Source organism: Tachysurus fulvidraco, chromosome 8, assembly GCF_022655615.1.
Source record: "Tachysurus fulvidraco isolate hzauxx_2018 chromosome 8, HZAU_PFXX_2.0, whole genome shotgun sequence".
Classification (NCBI taxonomy): domain Eukaryota; kingdom Metazoa; phylum Chordata; class Actinopteri; order Siluriformes; family Bagridae; genus Tachysurus; species Tachysurus fulvidraco.
In genome coordinates, this window is record NC_062525.1 from 1,058,880 (window position 1) to 1,078,736 (window position 19,857).

General features: G+C 38.5%; 1 protein-coding gene and 1 long non-coding RNA gene across 10 annotated transcripts in view; one reads left to right on the top strand and one right to left on the bottom strand.

Moving 5' to 3' along the window:
* The window catches only part of fads6 (fatty acid desaturase 6), a 10,131-nt gene extending 2,447 nt beyond the window's left edge, over positions 1-7,684 (top strand). For 4 of the 9 annotated variants that reach the window (XM_027133948.2, XM_027133949.2, XM_047817183.1 and 1 more), the window contains exons 5-7: positions 3,449-3,633; positions 6,433-6,624; positions 6,719-7,684. In XM_027133948.2, coding sequence (XP_026989749.1) covers positions 3,449-3,633; positions 6,433-6,624; positions 6,719-6,868 — 527 coding nt within the window. In that variant the 3' untranslated portion in view covers positions 6,869-7,684. The remainder of the gene's footprint in view (positions 1-3,448; positions 3,634-6,432; positions 6,625-6,718) is intronic. The other 5 variants (XM_027133951.2, XM_047817187.1, XM_047817185.1 and 2 more) reach the window with 5 other exon arrangements.
* On the bottom strand, positions 7,099-10,818 carry LOC113634794. Its single transcript, XR_007143669.1, has 2 exons — positions 10,431-10,818; positions 7,099-9,528 (listed from the first exon to the last, which is right to left on the bottom strand). It is a non-coding gene; the product is annotated as an uncharacterized LOC113634794 (long non-coding RNA).
* Between the last annotated feature and the right edge of the window lie 9,039 nt (positions 10,819-19,857).

A 19,857-nucleotide genomic window follows, 5' to 3' on the forward strand; every position in this document is an offset into this window, starting at 1 on the left:
CAGACACACACAGTGACACACACAAACACACACAGAAACACACACAGACACACACAGAGACACACACACTGAAGAGAACAGAGCGTAAACTTCACACACAACACAGATTTGTCACTCTTGCCTGTCTTCAAGTTTTGAAGACAGGCAAGAGTGACATATTTTAAATGCCCCCCCCCAAATAAATTAAATTAAATTAATAAATAAATAAATAAATAATGATGACATAAAACATTCCAAAATTTAATATTTGAATTAAAGAAAACATATAAAATTATACAATGTTGTGCTGGTGGTTAGTTCCCTTATTTTTCTGAGATTTATGATAAATACATTATTTTATAAAATGTCATAAAGCCGGGGCCCCTGGCACCATCTCATGGCCCCCAGTTTGAGAACCACTGACCTAGACTACATGTTCTGAGCAGGTGTTGTCAGTGACCCGGGGCCCCCTGGCACCATCTCAGGGCTCCCAGTTTGAGAACCACTGACCTAGACTACATGTTCTGAGCAGGTGTTGTCAGTGACCCGGGGCCCCCGGCACCATCTCATGGCCCCCAGTTTGAGAACCACTGGCCCTAGACAACATGTCCTGAGCAGGTGTTGTCAGTGACCCGGGGCCCCCTGGCACCATCTCATGGCCCCCAGTTTGAGAACCACTGACCCTAGACTACATGTCCTGAGCAGGTGTTGTCAGTGACCCGGGGCCCCCTGGCACCATCTCAGGGCCCCCAGTTTGAGAACCACTGACCCTAGACTACATGTCCTGAGCAGGTGTTGTCAGTGACCCGGGGCCCCCTGGCACCATCTCAGGGCCCCCAGTTTGAGAACCACTGGCCCTAGACTACATGTCCTGAGCAGGTTTTGTCAGTGACCCGGGGCCCCCTGGCACCATCTCAGGGCCCCCAGTTTGAGAACCACTGGCCCTAGACTACATGTCCTGAGCAGGTGTTGTCAGTGACCAGGCTGTAAAACTGTTGACTAAGTTACAGACACTGATGACAAACTCCTGCTGATGATCTGGGAAACGTCTCTAACAGCAGTCACAATGTCATTGTTTGTGTTAAACACGTTGTGAATGAGTTGTAACATTAAACAGGAGATCATGACTTACTCTGTGCTCAAAGTGATGCTCGCAGCTCCAGGGCTTTTCTCTGTGGGGGAACGAGGACGATGATGAACAATTCCAGGACCTGCTTTTTTTTCATTGGTTGTTGTGTTAAATCTTACCCAGATACAATAGTGCTGTTTTCTGATTGGCTATTGCAGGACTGCCAACTTTTGAGTTCAACTTAGAGTGAGATTTTGGGGGCAGGGTTTTGGTTATGGGGAGGGGCTTATGGAGGGGTGTGGCTTGGTGTGGAAAAAAATACAAACACAAAATCCTTGCATTAGCAGAAGTGTATTAAGTATATATTGATTGTCAAAGTATTTGGTATCTGTACAGAATTTATTGGGAGATTTACATTTCATTTAATTTTCACAAACATTTTACAGAAATAGGATTAACATGTGATTAACATGTTCACAGATTAACATGTGATTAACATGTGATTAACATGTTCACAGATTAACATGTGATTAACATGTGATTAACATGTGATTAACATGTGATTAACATGTGATTAACATGTTCACAGATTAACATAAGATTATCATGTTCACAGATTAACATGTTCACAGATTAACATGTGCTCTATTGTAAGTGTTGGTGGCTGATTTTGGATGTCGTTGACTTGACATTCTGTTCTCAGAAAACAATAATTAACATTAACTACTAGGCATGTTCAGATATTTGTCATGTGGAAATGCTTTTGTACTGTTTTTTATGATAAAACAGAACAAACAACTCTGCTAATGCTAACTTAATTCTATATAAATTATATAACAGCACAGGCCTATTAGTTACTAGTCTAAACTGGACTTAAGTAAAGTTGGCCACATATTCACAGATTGGAGTTTCCCGAGTCAATAACTCCTGAGCTAAAAGCTCTTTTTACACAAATAACACCTCTTTTCTATCGTAGTAATGTAGAGAGGCAGCTACAACCCAATTTTCCTCCTTGGTGGACAAAATACATAAGTCTCTATGTGCAGACGACTGAGAGACAGATTCCAAGGGACCGTCTGTAAAGTGCAAAACCGGAAAAGCGAATACAAAAAAATTGATAACTCCATTAAAGTTAGTTACGATAACTTAGTCTAAACTGTACAGAGACACGGCGCGCTCTGTAACTCACTGACCTGCCTGCGTTCACAATTCACACGGTGCAGATGGGAGGGTGAACGGCTGACTACACAGTTTATGGGAATAAATTATGTATTTCCCTCACAATTGTCACAAAAACTCACTACACTGTCTGTCTGGTCTCTCTGCACGTTGCTTTGCGAGATCATGTGGTGCTTTTTATTTTCCTCACTGCTGCACGAGTCTGCGTGAGAATATGGGGGTGTGGCATGAGAATATGGGGGTGTGGTGTGAGAATATGGGGTGTGTCATGAGAATATGGGGGTGTGTCATGAGAATATGGGGGTGTGTCATGAGAATATGGGGGTGTGGCATGAGAATATGGAGGTGTGGCGTGAGAATATGGGGGTGTTGGTGTGAAAATATGGGGGTGTGGCGTGAGAATATGGGGGTGTGGCATGAGAATATGGGGGTGTGGCATGAGAGCGTGAGATTTGGGTCATTTGTGAGAGTTGGCAGCCCTGGTTATTGTGTAGCCTCTTTTTTTTGATTGGCTGATGTCAGGCTCGACTAAGAACTGAGACACACTTGGTTCCTGCCCGTTTCCATAGAGACGGCGGTGCGGACTGATACATTTTGGGCGCTGCGGCTTATTAAATATATGATAAATAGTCAAAAAGTTTTTCTGCGTGAGAAATACAATGTGTGGTGGGGGAGCGTGACAAAAGACCGACATGAGGGACTGTCACGTTAATGTGGGACACTTGATAGCTCTGCTCAACACGTGACACACAAGGGTTGAACACACACTGAAATCAGGGTGTGAACTGAACACACGTGAGATTAATCACAACACAACTCCAGTCACAACACTGAGGTGAGACATGAACCAGAACACAATCACACACGGTAACGTAAACAAAGTAAAAAGAGGGAGACACACAGGTTAGTGATGTAGCGCTGAGAGAGAATCCTGACAGAGAAAAGAAAGAACTTTGTTTGATCCATTGTGTGATCAGTTAATCAAATGCGACTGAATCTCTGCTCTTCTTAACATTTCAGCTAACACATGCTAGCTGATTAGCGACCTCCGTGCTGCTCTAAACAGTTTGTTGGCTAGTTAGCAATAAATTACTGTGTTCAGTAACACGTATCAAATTTGACCCAGGATGTGTTTGTGTGTGTGTGTGTGTGTGTGTGTGTGTGTGTGTGTGTGTGTGTGTGTGTGTGTGTGTGTGTGTGTGTGTGTGTGTGTGTGTGTAGGGCTGCTAAAAGGCCAGCCTCTGTCCTCAGCAGTGCATACAGTGGTGTGTATGTGTGTAGGTGTGTGTTCACAGTATGTGCTACTGCGGTGTGTATCAGGGTTGGAGTGTAGCTCGGCGCTGCTCGTGATGCTGCTGAGCAGAGCCATGTTCTCCATTCCTTACATCCACGTCAACATCTTCCAAGTGAGAAACACACTCACTCCACACACTCACTCCACACACACACACACACACACACACACACACACACGCACGCACGCATGCACGCACGCACACACACAGACACTTTTAATGACTAAGCAACTCATCAGCTGATCTGTGAGGTGAAGTGTGTGTGTGTGTGTGTGTGTGTGTGTGTGTGTGTGTGTGTGTGTGTGTGTGTGTGTGTGTGTGTGTGTGTGTGTGTGTACGTGTGTCAGAGGTGAAGCTGGAACTTGAAGATTTTCATATCTTCAGGTCAGAGGAGTTTCCACTTCTTTGCAGTTTCTCAGTAACAAGCTTCATGTTTTATTGAAGTCTTATTAAGTGTAAGAGAGAAAATAAATTAAAGCTGCTTTTAAATGAGACGACTGCTTCAGAAATCTGGATCCATTTAGGAACCTCAGAGGAACCTGAGATTGTGGAGTTTCCCCTAGAGAAGCTTTGGTATGAGTGTGTGTGTGTGTGTGTTTGTGTGTGTGTGTTTGTGTGTGTGTGTTTGTGTGTGTGTGTTTGTGTGTGTGTGTTTGTGTGTGTGTGTTTGTGTGTGTGTGAGAGAGAGTATGTGTGTGAGTATGTGTGCGAGTATGTGTGCGAGTATGTGTGCGAGTATGTGTGCGAGTATGTGTGCGAGTATGTGTGCAAGTATGTGTGCAAGTATGTGTGCGAGTATGTGTGTGTGAGTGAGTGAGTGAGTGAGTTTGTGTATGTGTGTGAGCATGAGTGAGTGTGTGAGTGAGTGAGTGTGTGTGTGAGTGAGGTGTGTGTGAGTGAGGTGTGTGTGAGTGAGGTGTGTGTGAGTGAGGTGTGTGTGAGTGAGGTGTGTGTGAGTGAGGTGTGTGAGTGAGGTGTGTGTGAGTGAGGTGTGTGTGAGTGAGGTGTGTGTGAGTGAGGTGTGTGTGAGTGAGTGTGTGAGTGAGTGTGTGAGTGAGTGTGTGAGTGAGTGTGTGAGTGAGTGTGTGAGTGAGTGTGTGAGTGAGTGTGTGAGTGAGTGTGTGAGTGAGTGTGTGAGTGAGTGTGTGAGTGAGTGTGTGAGTGTGTGAGTGAGTGTGTGAGTGAGGTGAGTGTGTGAGTGAGGTGAGTGTGTGAGTGAGGTGAGTGTGTGAGTGAGGTGAGTGTGTGAGTGAGGTGAGTGTGTGAGTGAGGTGAGTGTGTGAGTGAGGTGAGTGTGTGAGTGAGTGAGTGAGTGAGTGAGGTGTGTGTGTGTGTGTGTGTGTGTGAGTGAGTGAGTGCGTGTGTGCGTGCGTGTGTGTGAGTTGTGTTTGAATCCAGTGTCCGTATCCACAGCATGCAGATGAACCTGACCTGGACTCTGGCTTAACAAGTGTTATCAGTTATCTGATCCTGACGGTGACTGAATAAACAGCACACATTAACACATGAACTTTGATCAGACTGAGCAGAGAGATGATCAGACTGAGCAGAGAGATGATCAGACTGAGCAGAGAGATGATCAGACTGAGCAGAGAGATGATCAGACTGAGCAGAGAGATGATCAGACTGAGCAGAGAGATGATCAGACTGAGCAGAGAGATGATCAGACACACAGTCGTCACGGTGTTCAGACACAGAAGCTCCTCCCACAAGACAAAACAAAAGGTTTAAAACAACAGAGTAGCTGAAGCTGTTTGTGTTCAGAATAATCAGGAGTTCTATGGCACAGAAACAGGAAGTGCAGAATGTACAAGAAAAAGTCTCTCTCTCTGTCTCTCTCTCTCTCTCTCTTCTTTCTCTCCCTCTCTCTCTATCTCTCTCCCCCCTCTCTCCCTCCCCCACTCTTTCTCTTTATCTCTCTCTCCCCCCTCACTCTTGTGGTGTGTGTTCTGATGTGTGTTGTGTGTTTGTTGTGATCCTGTCTGGTTTCTGCTGATTCTCTAAAATATTTCTGACACTGAAAAATTAAACTTAGAACTTAACTGACTCTTTATGATTCATGTGAGGTTTTCCTCTTCTCATAACCCTACATGACCAGCACACACACACACACTCACACACACACACACACACACACACACGTCAATGCTGTGATATACAACATTAAAGTATCTAAAAACAGATGAAGGTGAATCCTTTAATAAACGAGTATACAGTGTGAACCTGTGGTTGGGTGTTGGTGTGGTTCTTGAGGGCTTCTTACAGAAGAACAGGTTCATCTACAGCAGCGGTGTCCAGTCTTACCCACAAAGGGCTGGTGTGGGTGCAGGTTTTCATTCCAGCCAAGCAGAAGCTACACCTGATTCCACCTGTTTATTCAGTTGTTCTTGGCTTTTAGTATAGACTCTGGTGTGGCTTCTGCTTGGTTGGAATGAAAACCTGCACCACACCGGCCCTTTGTGGGTAAGACTGGACACCGCCGATCTACAGTCATTGTCCTGCTGGACCTTCAGCATGTTTTAACTTCATAAGGTCTGAGAACTAGCCTCAGGTCCTACTGTACTGGTCAAATTTATCAGTTTCTTCTTGGGAAGGGGATTTAAGGAGACCACTAAAGACGTCCAGCCCGATGACATTAAAGGTGTGGACAAGTCTTGATTGGACCACAAACATCTACATTTGGTTATATAAAGGAGAAAAACAGGAACAGGACCAAATCCTGGCTCGTAGACATGGAGTGGTGAAGTCTGGGCAGAAGAACACAGAAGTGTCACCAGCTTCAAATGAGGCATTTGGAGAAAATTGGATTTGTTCATTGGTGCTTAATGATGTCCATGATGATATCTCTTCTTCTTCTTCTTCTTCTTCTTCTTCTTCTTCTGGTTTGATTGATCAGCTTATCAGCTGTAGTTGTTTTCACAGCACATTGGGTTGCCGATGTTTTCTCAGAGTCGTCGACCCAAGCGCATATACCAGATGAGCCACGGAGTGTTAAACCTGTCGAGGAACCCACTGTTGGACTGGACCTTCGGCCACTCGCTCATTAACTGCCACGTGGAGCATCACCTGTTCCCCTCACTGTCTGACAACATGTGCCTGAAGGTAAGTGCTCCAGCACTGGGTTCTCCAGGGGCCCAGAACACTGCATGATTAGTGTGTTTGAATTGTGCATGAACGTGTGTTTGTGTGTGTACAGGTGAAGCCAATCGTGTCACAGTTCCTGAAGGCGAAGGCGTTACCGTATCAGGAGGACGACTATCTCTCTCGTCTTCGTCTCTTCTTCCACAGTTACCAGGAGCTGATGGTGTTTGCTCCTCCGATCACTGAGCTGGTGGGGGTTCAGTGACGGAGAACCACAAGAACTGTCACAGATTCTCCAACCAGGACTGTTTATTTCATATCCAACTAGTGTACAGGTTCTACAATGATGCTAACACACACACACACACACACACTGCAGTTTCCATCATGAACACACCACCTGATGGACCTTCTGGTGTTGCCTAAAGAGCTACCACAGACCAATATGAATATTTAGGGCCCTAGATAGGAAACATAGTGTATATTAGTGAAGCCCTGTACTGTAGGGTTGGCACATTGCTCAAAAGTTTGTGCCCCCACTGCTGCCCCTCCCCAATGTAGTAGATTTGGTCTTTTACTAAAGCTCTTTGAATAGAAACTAATGAACATTTTAGCTGCTTTACAATTAGTTTTGCAAATTTTATGGATTTTTGAATGAAGTTTATGGATAATAACAGCTTTTTAAAAAAATGTTTATGATAATTAGTCATGATAAAGTAATACAAGAAATCCTAATGATTGGCTCCAGGACGTTTCTTGGACCAGTCACCTTTATTATTTCTTATTTAACCGAGATGAAGTATTTTATTACTCAAGACACAGAAACACAAAGTAAACATTGGGGTTACTGCCACACAGCCACCAGAGAGCGCTAGTGTGTTGGTGTAATGTTCTCTCTGGTTCTAATCAATACATCGAGTGAAGCAAAAACATCCTGTAAACAAGCACACACATCTCTCAACCAGCAAAAATCAGAAAGTTGTACTAAACACTAAGAGCTATACACTAACAGTGCTGACTTTATTTTTCAGTCAGTTAAACACTGTTTATGACCTTAAATAAACATGAAGTTAACAGTAAAGTGTTTTTGTGTCTTTGTTTTTGTGGTGATTTTTCTCTGGGGCTGTTTTTTATAATGAATTATTAAGACATTCATGTTATAACGCATTCATAAGGAATCATACGCTTTATTTTTTTATGAGAATGTAGAGCATTATTACTACTTTTATTCATGTTGTACTGATAGCACAATGCATTATACACACCGCTCATAACACACACACTACAGTCTATAATCTCTCTGTTCAGCTGTTTCTGCTTATCATTGTCTTTATTATTACTTTTTAAACTTTAAACCATGACATTTTTCAGCTTACTACAAATCTTACAAACCTTTACAACTTTATAACATCATAACACAATATAAAACTTTACAACTTACAGCATACTACAACTTTCTACTATAATATACATTATTATAAATTCATTTTAGAAATTAAATTACCACATAACACATTACTACATATTTTCCTCAAACTGTATAAAGAAAATAATGTCCAAAAATTGTGATTTTTTTCTTCTGAACTGGGAAATCTTTATTTTTACTGATTATTATTATTATTATATTCTTGTAGGATTTGAACCTAATGTGTGACATGCTTTAAACTTTTAGTATTTATTTTTTTAGCTGATGTATTTAGTGTCTGAGTTGCTTTTTTTCTGTGTAATAAAATGTATTTAGATTTGCTCAGTGATGGAGGAATGGACTCCTAAACAATTCGTCAGGTCTGAGTGTTGTAAACACTGCATGATGCTGAACTCTGCTGGTTAAACACTGACACTGTATCATAAGAACCTGAAGCAGTAACCACACTCACAGAGACTGAACACACTGATATACTGAACCTGAACTCAACACTATTAACGTCACTAAGACCTTCATTTAAAACATTCTCCCAGTTTTATGTTTCACATATGTTTTATATATAATTATACAGATTTATATATTTCACTCTATCACATACTCTCTTGTCACAATGTGAATCCCATTCATTATAAAATGTAAATAAAATAAAGGGTAAAAACTTTTCCAACATAAAACACACCAGACATTCTATGGGTCATCATCAGGGTTTTCCCGATTCACCTTACAGCAGTTATCAGTTTCTTCAACCTAAAGATTTCGACATCAATAACAGCACCTTCTCTTCTAAAATGTTTCACATCATAAATAAACATTTTCTGTCGGGGGAAAAACTCCTCGATTGCAACATTTCCTTTGCAATTTTGTGGTTTTTCAAAATGCCTTAATGTCTTCTGCACTGTACACAACACTTAATTGTTCCTGTGAACCAAAGTTAAAAGCAGAATCTGACCTGCACTCTTCGCCGTCTGATGCTATTTCTTCTTTCTTTGTTTCTTTGTGCTTGTTTCCAATGGCCAATCACATTACGGCCTCTCCTTCTCCTTTTGGGAGAGATTAAACCCAGCTTCATACATGTACACGTATTCATGGGGTCTTTCCATTGCATCCAGTTGAAGAACCCTCTTAGTTTTGTGAGTGTTACGGAAAAAGTGATTTAGTCCACTACAGTAAATCACTACTTTGAATCAACATTGAATGTGTCTGGATATATGCCAACCTGTAGATACTGGAATCTTTGCTATTTGACTCTGTCTGAGTTGCAATCAAAGGGCACTCTGTATAGCTGTTTCATGCGCAGTCTGTTGCGCTTGAGGACACGATCAACAGCAGAGAGGCTGACACTGTTGATACCCTCAACATTTACATGGTCCTCAATGATCTTCTGTTGAATTTTACTCAGTTTAATGGCATTGTTCTCACAGCGCATATCAACAATTAGGGTCTCTTCGTGTGGGGAGAACATACCTGTCCTCCCACCTCCATGTTGCAGTCTTTCATTTCTACAAAAAGAGAACATGGAGTTACAAAAAATATACATGGAATACTAGGCTTACAAACAGTTAGACCAACCCTCCATTACAATACTACAGTACATCGGCACAGTGATGTACTGAAACATATATTTACTTACAGTATACTGTGGTACAGTATATAGTATGTCATACAGTAATTGCTGTCAACATTTACATACAGTACTATAATGTCAAAAAAAATGACCTTTTCTCTTCTCTAAATCTTCGAATTATGGTGGACACAGTGAATCTACTGATGTTTGGTTGTACCATTTGTCCAGCCTCCCTCATGCTCATACCATGGACAAGAACATGGTCAATCACAGTAGCTCTGATTTCATCAGATATTACTGTTCTTTGTCTTCGCTGACCACCTCGACCTCCTCTCACACGAACTCTTCCTCTCACACGAACTCTTCCTCTCACATAGAAAAACTGTAATACCCCTAAATCGTATTGAGTAATGACCTCTACAAGTAAGAATTTCAGGAATATGGAAATTTGAACATTGACGAGTTAAGTAACAGTGAAACTGTGAATTTACTTTAAAATACATTGTAAATTGCTCTGGAATGTTACCTTCATCTGAATATATTTTATAAATAAAAACACAAATTTGAGAAATGTTGATATCATAAACAGTAAGAACATGAAGTTTTTAAAATAAAGAAACCGATGAAGTATATACATTGGATCGGGTTGCAAACCTAACAAAGCGTTTCTGAAGGGAAAAAAATTATGAAGAGTACTAGAAAAAGTGCTCAACCAAACTAGATAAAACTGAGAGATACGGATAAATTAGAATATAATACATTTTAAGAATGCACTCTTGTGATAAAATGCCTAGCCCTCCTTATTATACCAGTAGATTTAAGTATTTTCCTACTTACGTAATCAGCTTGTTCCCTCCAACTCAAAGTCTCATCAACGTAAACTCCAAAGAATTTTACAGTTGACACTTGAGGCAACTCAATAGACTCAATTGTAATTTTTGCTAAGTCCTTAGGGTGTAATTTTTTTCCACTAAAAATAATGAAGTTAGATTTTTTTTAAATCTAGACATAATTTATTTAAATTAAACCAATTACCATAAGCAATTAGACTATCATTTACACTTTTAATCAATAAATTAAAAAATGAGTGAGAGAAAATTAAGGTTGTATCATCTGCAAACATTATTGGAGTAAGAATACTTGAAACATTCAATAAATAATTTTTATATATATATAAGAAATAGTAAGGGTCCAAAGATGGACCCCTGAGGAACCCCACAGAATAATCTTGCTGTATTAGAAAAGCAACCATTAACACAAACAAACTGTCTTCTATTCGAGATGTAATTTTTCAACCACTTATATGAAAGATCATGAAAACCATATTTGTACAACTTTTCTAAAAAAAAATATAATGATTGACTGTATCAAAAGCTTTTGACAAGTCTATAAAAATACATTTATATAAATATCATTTATAAAAAATGATTTTCAAGTGCAAGAGTAACATTGACAATCAGGTGAAGCAGAGCCATATATATATTTAGAGTGTTTTTTGCGGAATCCATACTGATGTCTATAAAGAATAGAATTAGAATCTAAGTGACATAGAATCTGTTTATATACAATTTTTTCTAAGATTTTTGAAAAACATGGCAAAATGGATATAGGTCTATAGTTGTTAAAACATTGTGGATCATCTGCTTTAAACAGATAAATAACTTTGGCTATTATTAAATCTTCTGGTACTATGCCTGTTTTCAAAGAAAGAGAAAAGATATGAGCAAGCGGATGTAATAGTAAACATTTCACCCGTTTGACAAGAAATACAGAAATATTATCATGTCCAGCTGAAGCTAGCTTTAACTCATCAATAATTTCACTTATTTCTCCAATCTCAGGTGACTTAAAGATAATAGGAAAATTTCCTGATAAATAATCTAAAGGTTTACCACTACCAACAGGAATATTATTTGCTAATGTTTGACCGATGTTAACAAAAAATTAATACAATTTTTGAGCTATGTCAAATGGATTATTAAAAGAACTGTCACCATCCACAAATTCTGAAGGTAGCTCTGAAGTAATCTCTTTTTGCAGCACTTGATACTTTCCATGTGGTTTTAATATCATTTGAGCACCTCTTAAATTTTTCACTAAAATATTGCTTTTTTTTCAGATCTAATAGAATGATTATATTTATTTCTGTAAGATTTATATAAGGAATTATTTCACTGTCATCTGCCGCCTGAACAGGATTTCTGAGCCCTTCTCCCTTTGCTCGGTTTCTGTTTTGCCGGCGAGTACTCGGGGAATTCTCAATGAAACACATGAGTCTTTCAAAGAGAAGTCCAAACTTTATTATGTCAAACATGAATATATAGTAGTTCAAAAAGGAGGAAGGACATAATGTGTGTGTGTGGAGCTTAATGCTAGTATCTGCAAAAGCAGGAAACCTCCCAGCTTTCATACAGAGTGTATTGTAGCAGAGAAGATGTGCCAGGGAGAGGAGGTTATGCTAAGGTCAAGGTATCTATGTGTGTGTGTGTGTGTGTGTGTGAGTGTGTGTGAGAGAGAGAGAGAGAGAGAGAGAGAGAGAGAGAGAGAGAGAATTAGAGAATGTGTGTGTATGTGAGTGTGTGAGAGAAAAGAACACTGTACAGAAAGTCTGCAAAATTAACAGAAAAGATTAAGTATTTTATACAATTATTCTCACAATTTAAAAACCCCAAAAGTGAGAGGTGTAGGATTTAAAACATATTTTTTGTAAAATTTGTTCTTAGTCCTCAACATCTTTTGTAAACCAACTGTATACCAGAGCATATTAAAGTCCTGATTGATTTTCTTTACAGAGCTAATAACTGGAAAGCATTTATTAAAACTAGAGCTAATAGTCATAAATTGTTGATATGCGCTTTCAGCATCGGATTCCTCATACAGATCATCCCAAGAAGTACTAGCAATCAAATCTTTAAATTTAGAAATATTTACATTACTCATAATTCTCTTTTGTTGTATATCTTTTGAAAGTTTAACTCTGTTAATCCTAATTTCAAAATAATAAAATATAGGAAAATGATCAGACAAATCTGAATATAGAACACCAGATTTAATTCCTTCACTTAGAGAATTTGTTAAAATATTATCAATCAATGTTACTGATTTGTATAGCTTGTATTCAACTCAAAAAGCAAGAGATGACTTAAAGGTAATACTCACCATAATGTTAAGAATAGAAAGACTTGGAATTGATGTATAATTGTGTTGGGTCATGTTGGTGTAGAGGGCAATGAGACAGCAGATCTGACTGCAAAAAATGCCCTAAAAATAAAGAATGAGGAAATTATTAACATCCCATTTGGGAAAGGTGAAGCCCAGTCATTAATAAAAACAGAAATAGAGGAAACATGGCAGAAAAAATGGGATATAGATAACAAAGGGAGACACTATTATAATATTCAACATGCAGTCAAGGTCAAGGGAAAGGGAAATGTACAAGAGAAGAAGTGATTTTACCGAGATTAAGACTATTTTTAATGTGAAAATGCACATCAGATAAATGTGATGCATGTAATGTTCCAGAAAATGGGGAACATGCCATAATGATGTGTAAAAAATATCACTTGGAAAGGGAAATATTTAAAGGAAAGATTTATGAGTTGGGAAAAGAATGGATTTTGAAAAGGATATTAGGGTTTGGGTTTTTTATTGTTGTAGTTACATGAAGCCCTGAGGTTGCATATCCTGGTACAGTAGGTGGCGCTTTGGTTGCGACCCGACATATAAACCAAGAAAGAAGAACGACACATGACTCGTTCTTCCGCATAGATATCTTGTACACATAGATACATACACTAGATATCGTTTGTATAGGGCAGTACTTTCGAACAAATGTGTCAACTGAGCCGCCATCTTGGTACAGGGGACCCCCTCCTCTTAATGCATCAGCATCAATGTAGGCAAAGAAATAAAGTCACCATAAATCATCATGAATGCCATTTCTAATTTTTCTTTGTCATTCCAAAGGTCAGACATGTATTTATCATTATGTCTAGAGAAAATTTAAGGTTTTGATATTAAGATAATCTCCTTTTTCACAATATAATGCATAGTGCTAGTAGGTGTAAGTTTATTACTTTCATTCTTCCACTTGAGTAAACTTTAAATGAACAATCACTACTTACCTTATAGCCTACTGCAGGCAATACTGCTACAATGGTGTGACTATACATGTTAAGTTAAACATTTAAAACGTATTGGTTTATTAAATATTATACACAAAGCAATTTGCAGGTGGAAGCAAATCCACCTCCTATGGGTTTATGTACAAAATTGACATCTATATATACTATTTGGAGGTTGCTGGACACGACTGTGGTGTTTTTGAGTCGATACGAGCTTCCGTTTTGTTTTGCACACTGGGTCGAAAATGTGCACAGAATGGCTTCTCAAGAATTTGTCACGAGGGACCTATTTTTCTAGGCGTTTCAGGTGACTCACCTGGTATGATTTCTGTGAGAACGTTTTTTGAGTTTGGACTTAGTAAATTTTTCAAAAAATTAAGGTTAGGATTAGGGTTACAGTAGGTATAAGGGTTAGGGTTAGGGGTTAGGGTTAGGTATAAGGGGATAAATGCGAAAGTGCACCCCCTACCTGAGGTTAGGGTTGGGGATAGGGTTAGGGTTGGGATTAGGGTTAGGGGTTAGGGTTAGGGTTAGGGGTTAGGTATAAGGCAGGGATCGGCAACCCGCGGCTCCGGAGTCATTTTTTCTATACTTTCCATAAGGGTAAAAAAACGATATATGCAGTGTTATCTTCATTTTAGATGTCAAATGGGTTTTGTGGCTCCCTGTGTTTTTTTTGTGGGAAACGGGTCCAAATGGCTCTTTCAGTGTTTAAGGTTGCCGACCCCTGGTATAAGGGGATAAATGCGAAAGTGCACCCCCCTACCTGAGGGGGTGCACTTCGTTTCTATAAGTCCTAGGAGGCTGAAAATCGGTACATATACTAATTAGGGGGCGGGAAGTCGATTGCACATGGTTTCAGCTCGATAGCGCCACCACCAGTCGATATACGGTATTGCACATTATTTTCTAAAGTCACATAAACTAAAATTGTTAGGGTTAAAGTCACATAAACAAAACAAAAAAGTTTGACTTTGAGGCTGAACTGCCAACCTAACTGGTGACATCCTTCCAGGACTGTCAGCTGAGTTAACTATTTAAAAACTAAGTGTTTAGTATCCCTACAACTATCCATGACTGACGTCTCTTTATCACTTGGGAATCTACAAACAGATTCAGATTCAGATTATTTTACTTAATGCCATGTCAGCAATCAAAAGCTATAATCATGGCATAAATTCAAGGCGACATCTAGTGTATAGACATCTAGTGTCTTATACATAGATGTCACCTTGGGGTCCTGTCGCTACTCGATCCGTACAGCAACACGATCGGTTCCGCGCATTTGCAAAATGACGTCACTTCCTGTCATCGCCGAGAGCAGTTTAGAATATTAACACTATCCTTACTGTTGTCATAACACTTTATTTGCGAGTGTGTGTATGTGTGTATTTGTATGTGAGTGTGTGGGTATGAGTGTGTGAGTGGGTGTATGTGAGTGTGTGTTTGTGTGTATTTGTATGTGAGTGTGGGTGAGTGTGTGTATGTGACTGTGTGTGTGTGTGTGAATGATATCTGTGTGTTCATGTCTTTCGTGTCTCAGGGGTGTGTGTGTGTATGTATATATATGTGTGTGTGTGTGTGTGTGTGTGAGAGAGAGAGAGAGAGAGAGAGAGAGAGAGAGAGCCCTCTCTCTCACTCATTTTCTACCGCTTATCCGAACTTCTCGGGTCACGGGGAGCCTGTGCCTATCTCAGGCGTCATCGGGCATCAAGGCAGGATACACCCTGGACGGAGTGCCAACCCATCACAGGGCACACACACTCTCTCATTCACTCACGCAATCACACGAGAGAGAGAGTCTCTCTGACCTAAACAAAGTTGAGTATGGGGCATATATATTTTGGGGCAATGTTCCATCATGGATATTCCCAGCTCCTGTTGACTTAAAACTTCTAGAGTTAAAGAGAGAGAACGGTCTGAAGGTAACACTAATAATATTGGAAAATTAACACAAGAATATATTTTAAAAAATCCATCAGCATTTGTTAATATTTAACGATGGGTCTAAAGACTGATAACAATTATGTGGCAATAGGAGTATATATAGCAGAGTTATACATCAATATATGTACACTAATTAATGATAGTCGATCTGTGTACAAAGCTGTAGTTATAATTATAGTTTACAATGAGTAAACCCTCAAAGTAAAACCTCAAAGAGTAATGATACAGTATGTTCTGACTCTATCACAGCACTTTATAGCTTGTATTCAACTGAAACAGCAAGAGATGACCTATTAAATACTCACCATAATGTTAAGAATAGAAAGACTTGGAATTTATCTATAATTTTGTTGGGTCATGTTGGTGTAGAGCATGTGTTGAAATTTACACAATACAGAATCAAACCATCAATAATTCACTGTGTGCAACAACACACACTGTTGAATTTACCACAGAAAGTTAACGTTAAAGCTAAATTTACCACAGAAAGTTATTGTAGAAGCTTAATTTACAACAGAAAGTTATTGTAGAGGCTTAATTTACCACAGAAAGTTATTGTAGAGGCTAAATTTACCACAGAAAGTTACTGTTAAAGCTAAATTTACCACAGAAAGTTATTGTAGAAGCTTAATTTATGACAGAAAGTTACCGTTAAAGCTAAATTTACCACAGAAAGTTACTGTTGAAGCTAAATTTACCACAGAAAGTTATTGTTAAAGCTAAATTTACCACAGAAAGTTACCGATAAAGCTAAATTTACCACAGAAAGTTATTGTAGAAGCTTAATTTACCATAGAAAGTTATTGTAGAGGCTTAATTTACCACAGAAAGTTATTGTAGAGGCTAAATTTACCACAGAAAGTTATTGTTAAAGCTAAATTTTCCACAGAAAGTTACTGTTGATGCTAAATTTACCAAAGAAAGTTATTGTAGAAGCTTAATTTACCACAGAAAGTTATTTTAGAAGCTAAATTAACCACAGAAAGTTATTGTTAAAGCTAAATTTACCACAGAAAGTTATTTTTAAAGCTAAATTTTCCACAGAAAGTTACCATTAAATCTAATTTTACCACAGAAAGTTACTGTTAAAGCTAAATTTACCACAGAAAGTTATTGTAGAAGCTTAATTTACCACAGAAAATTATTTTAGAAGCTAAATTTACCAAAGAAAGTTACAGTTAAAGCTAAATTTACTACAGAAAGTTATTGTTAAAGCTAAATTTACCACAGAAAGTTATTGTTAAATCTAAATTTACCACAGAAAGTTATTTTAGAAGCTAATTTTACCACAGAAAGTTATTGTAGAAGCTTAATTTATGACAGAAATTTCCTGTTAAAGCTAAATTTACCACAGAAAGTTACTGTTAAAGCTAAATTTACCACAGAAAGTTATTGTTAAAGCTAAATTTACCACAGAAAGTTATTGTAGAAGCTTAATTTACCACAGAAAGTTATTTAGCTTCTAAAATTTACCACAGAAAGTTATTGTTAAAGCTAAATTTACCACAGAAAGTTATTGTAGAGGCTTAATTTACCACAGAAAGTTATTTAGCTTCTAAAATTTACCACAGAAATTTACCGTTAAAGCTAATTTTACCACAGAAAGTTATTGTAGAGGCTTAATTTACCACAGAAAGTTATTTAGCTTCTAAAATGTATCACAGAAAGTTATTGTTAAAGCTAAATTTACCACAGAAAGTTATTGTTAAAGCTAAATTTTCCACAGAAAGTTACCGTTAAAGCTAATTTTACCACAGAAAGTTATTGTAGAAGCTTAATTTATGACAGAAAGTTATTGTAGAGGCTTAATTTACCACAGAAAGTTATTTTAGAAGCTTAATTTATGACAGAAAGTTCCTGTTAAAGCTAAATTTACCACAGAAAGTTATTGTAGAAGCTTAATTTACCACAGAAAGTTATTGTAGAGGCTTAATTTACCACAGAAAGTTACTGTTAAAGCCAAATTTACCACAGAAAGTTATTGTAGAAGCTTAATTTACCACAAAAAGTTATTGTTAAAGCTTAATTTACGACAGAAAGTTCCTGTTAAAGCTAAATTTACCACAGAAAGTTACTGTTAAAGCTAAATTTACCACAGAAAGTTATTGCTAAAGCTAAATGTACCACAGAAGGTTATTGTTAAAGCTAAATTTACCACAGAAAGTTATTGTTAAAGCTAAATTTACCACAGAAAGTATTTCCGAAAGTGAAAGTGTTTCTCCCTCCAAATCGACTCTATTTTGTAAAGCATTTGTACAAGTTAAAGCATCTCACAGAGCGACCACTCTCCACTGAACATCGACGGATCATCCGTAGAGATCGTCAGGAGCACCAAATTTCTTGGTGTTCTAGCGGAGAACCTCACCTGTTCACTCAACACCAGCGCCATCACCAAGAAAGCCCAGCAGCGCCTCTACTTCCTACGAAGGCTGAGAAAGGCACATCTCCCTCCCCCCATCCTGACCATGTTGTACAGAGGGAACATTGAGAGCATCCTGAGCAGCTGCATCACTGTCTGGTTTGGGAAATGTACGATCTCGGATCGCAAAACCCTGCAGGGGATATGGAGGACAGCAGAGAAGATCATTGGGGTCTCTCTTCCCTCTATCATGGACACTTACACCACACGCTGCATCTGTAAAGCCAACAGCATTGTGGATGACCCCTCACACACACTTTCCCCCCTCCTGCCATCTGGAAAAAGGTACCGAAGCATTCGGGCCCTCACGACCAGACTGTGTAATAGTTTCTTCCCACAAGCCATCAGACTTCTCAATAACTGAACTGAACTGTACTGAGCACAACATACACACACATCATCTGTATTGACTGCACAGAAACTCACAAAACACACACACTGACACATCAAACTGTTTACATGCTGCTTACAATCCATCAACTGTTTACATGCTGTTTTGCACACTTTTCTGCTGTTTTTCACAGACTGTCCAACATTTCAGCCGTTTTGGAAACATACTATACAATATTTCAGTCATTTGCTGTTTTTTTGCACAATTCTATATATTATCCCAAGGACCTGCTGCACGAGATATTGTTTGAACATTCAGTATTCATATACAGTATTTACACTGGTCAGTCGGCACTGTATCTGTTACTGTCTATTGTGTATTGTATTTTTTGTACTTTTTGTATTGTCGTCTTGTTTGTCTTGTCCTGCACTGTTTGCACCAGGTTGCACAGTTCCACTTTATGTGGCTAAGACTACTTACAAGTCCTAGCCCTGTCCTTGTTTTATGTAGCACCATGATCCTGGAGAAACATTGTCTCATTTCGCTATGTACTGCAACAGCTATATATGGTTGAAATGACAATAAAAGCTACTTGAACCTGATCTTTATCAGCAGCAGAAACAGTGATATTAATGTGACAGAACAAGGCTTGTTGACTAAAGGTAAGATATTAGATTATTCGATGGACTTTGTTTTAGAAGAATGTGGATATATTGTATATTAAACTCAGTATGATGCAGTGTTGTATAAAGTACTAGAAAGCTATACTTGAGTAAAAGTACAAGTATCGTACTAGAAAAAGACTTTGGTAGAAGTGAAAGTCACCTTTTAGAATATTACTCAAGTAAAAGTCTTAAAGTATCTGCTATTTACTGTACTTAAGTATCAAAAGTAATTTTCTGATATTTAATGTACTTAAGTATTTGAAGTAAAAGTAAAAAGTAAAATTTCAGTGATTTTTCGATAGGCATAAGAACTGGGGCAGTTCTAGGGTTTCATCTTTAGGGTTTTTAGCCCTCAGTGAGAATTTAAAACAAAAAGAGTTTTATATTATATATGACTACATAGTAAGCCAAAAGTTATGGTATTATTAAATGGCAAAAGTGGACACCAAAATTTTATGCATGATGAAATGATGCCAGTCTTGAATCAGTTCATGTATGTGTGCATTCTCTACAAACAGTGTGTCCAATGAATGCAGTCATTAATATAAATATTCACAAGACAAAGACCAAATCAATAAATGTTATTTTTATTTAGTATTGAATAGATTGTTTGCATTAATATTTTGTTTGTGCTATCAACTTTGGTAATAAGAATAGTGAAATTTCACTGCTTTTGATTGCCGTATTTGGGGCTTTCAGCCGAATAAACGCCTCCAGCTCTGACTGCGCGTGCACGCTGTGCGTGCTTGTGCTTCTCCGTAGCGCGCGCGGACGTGCA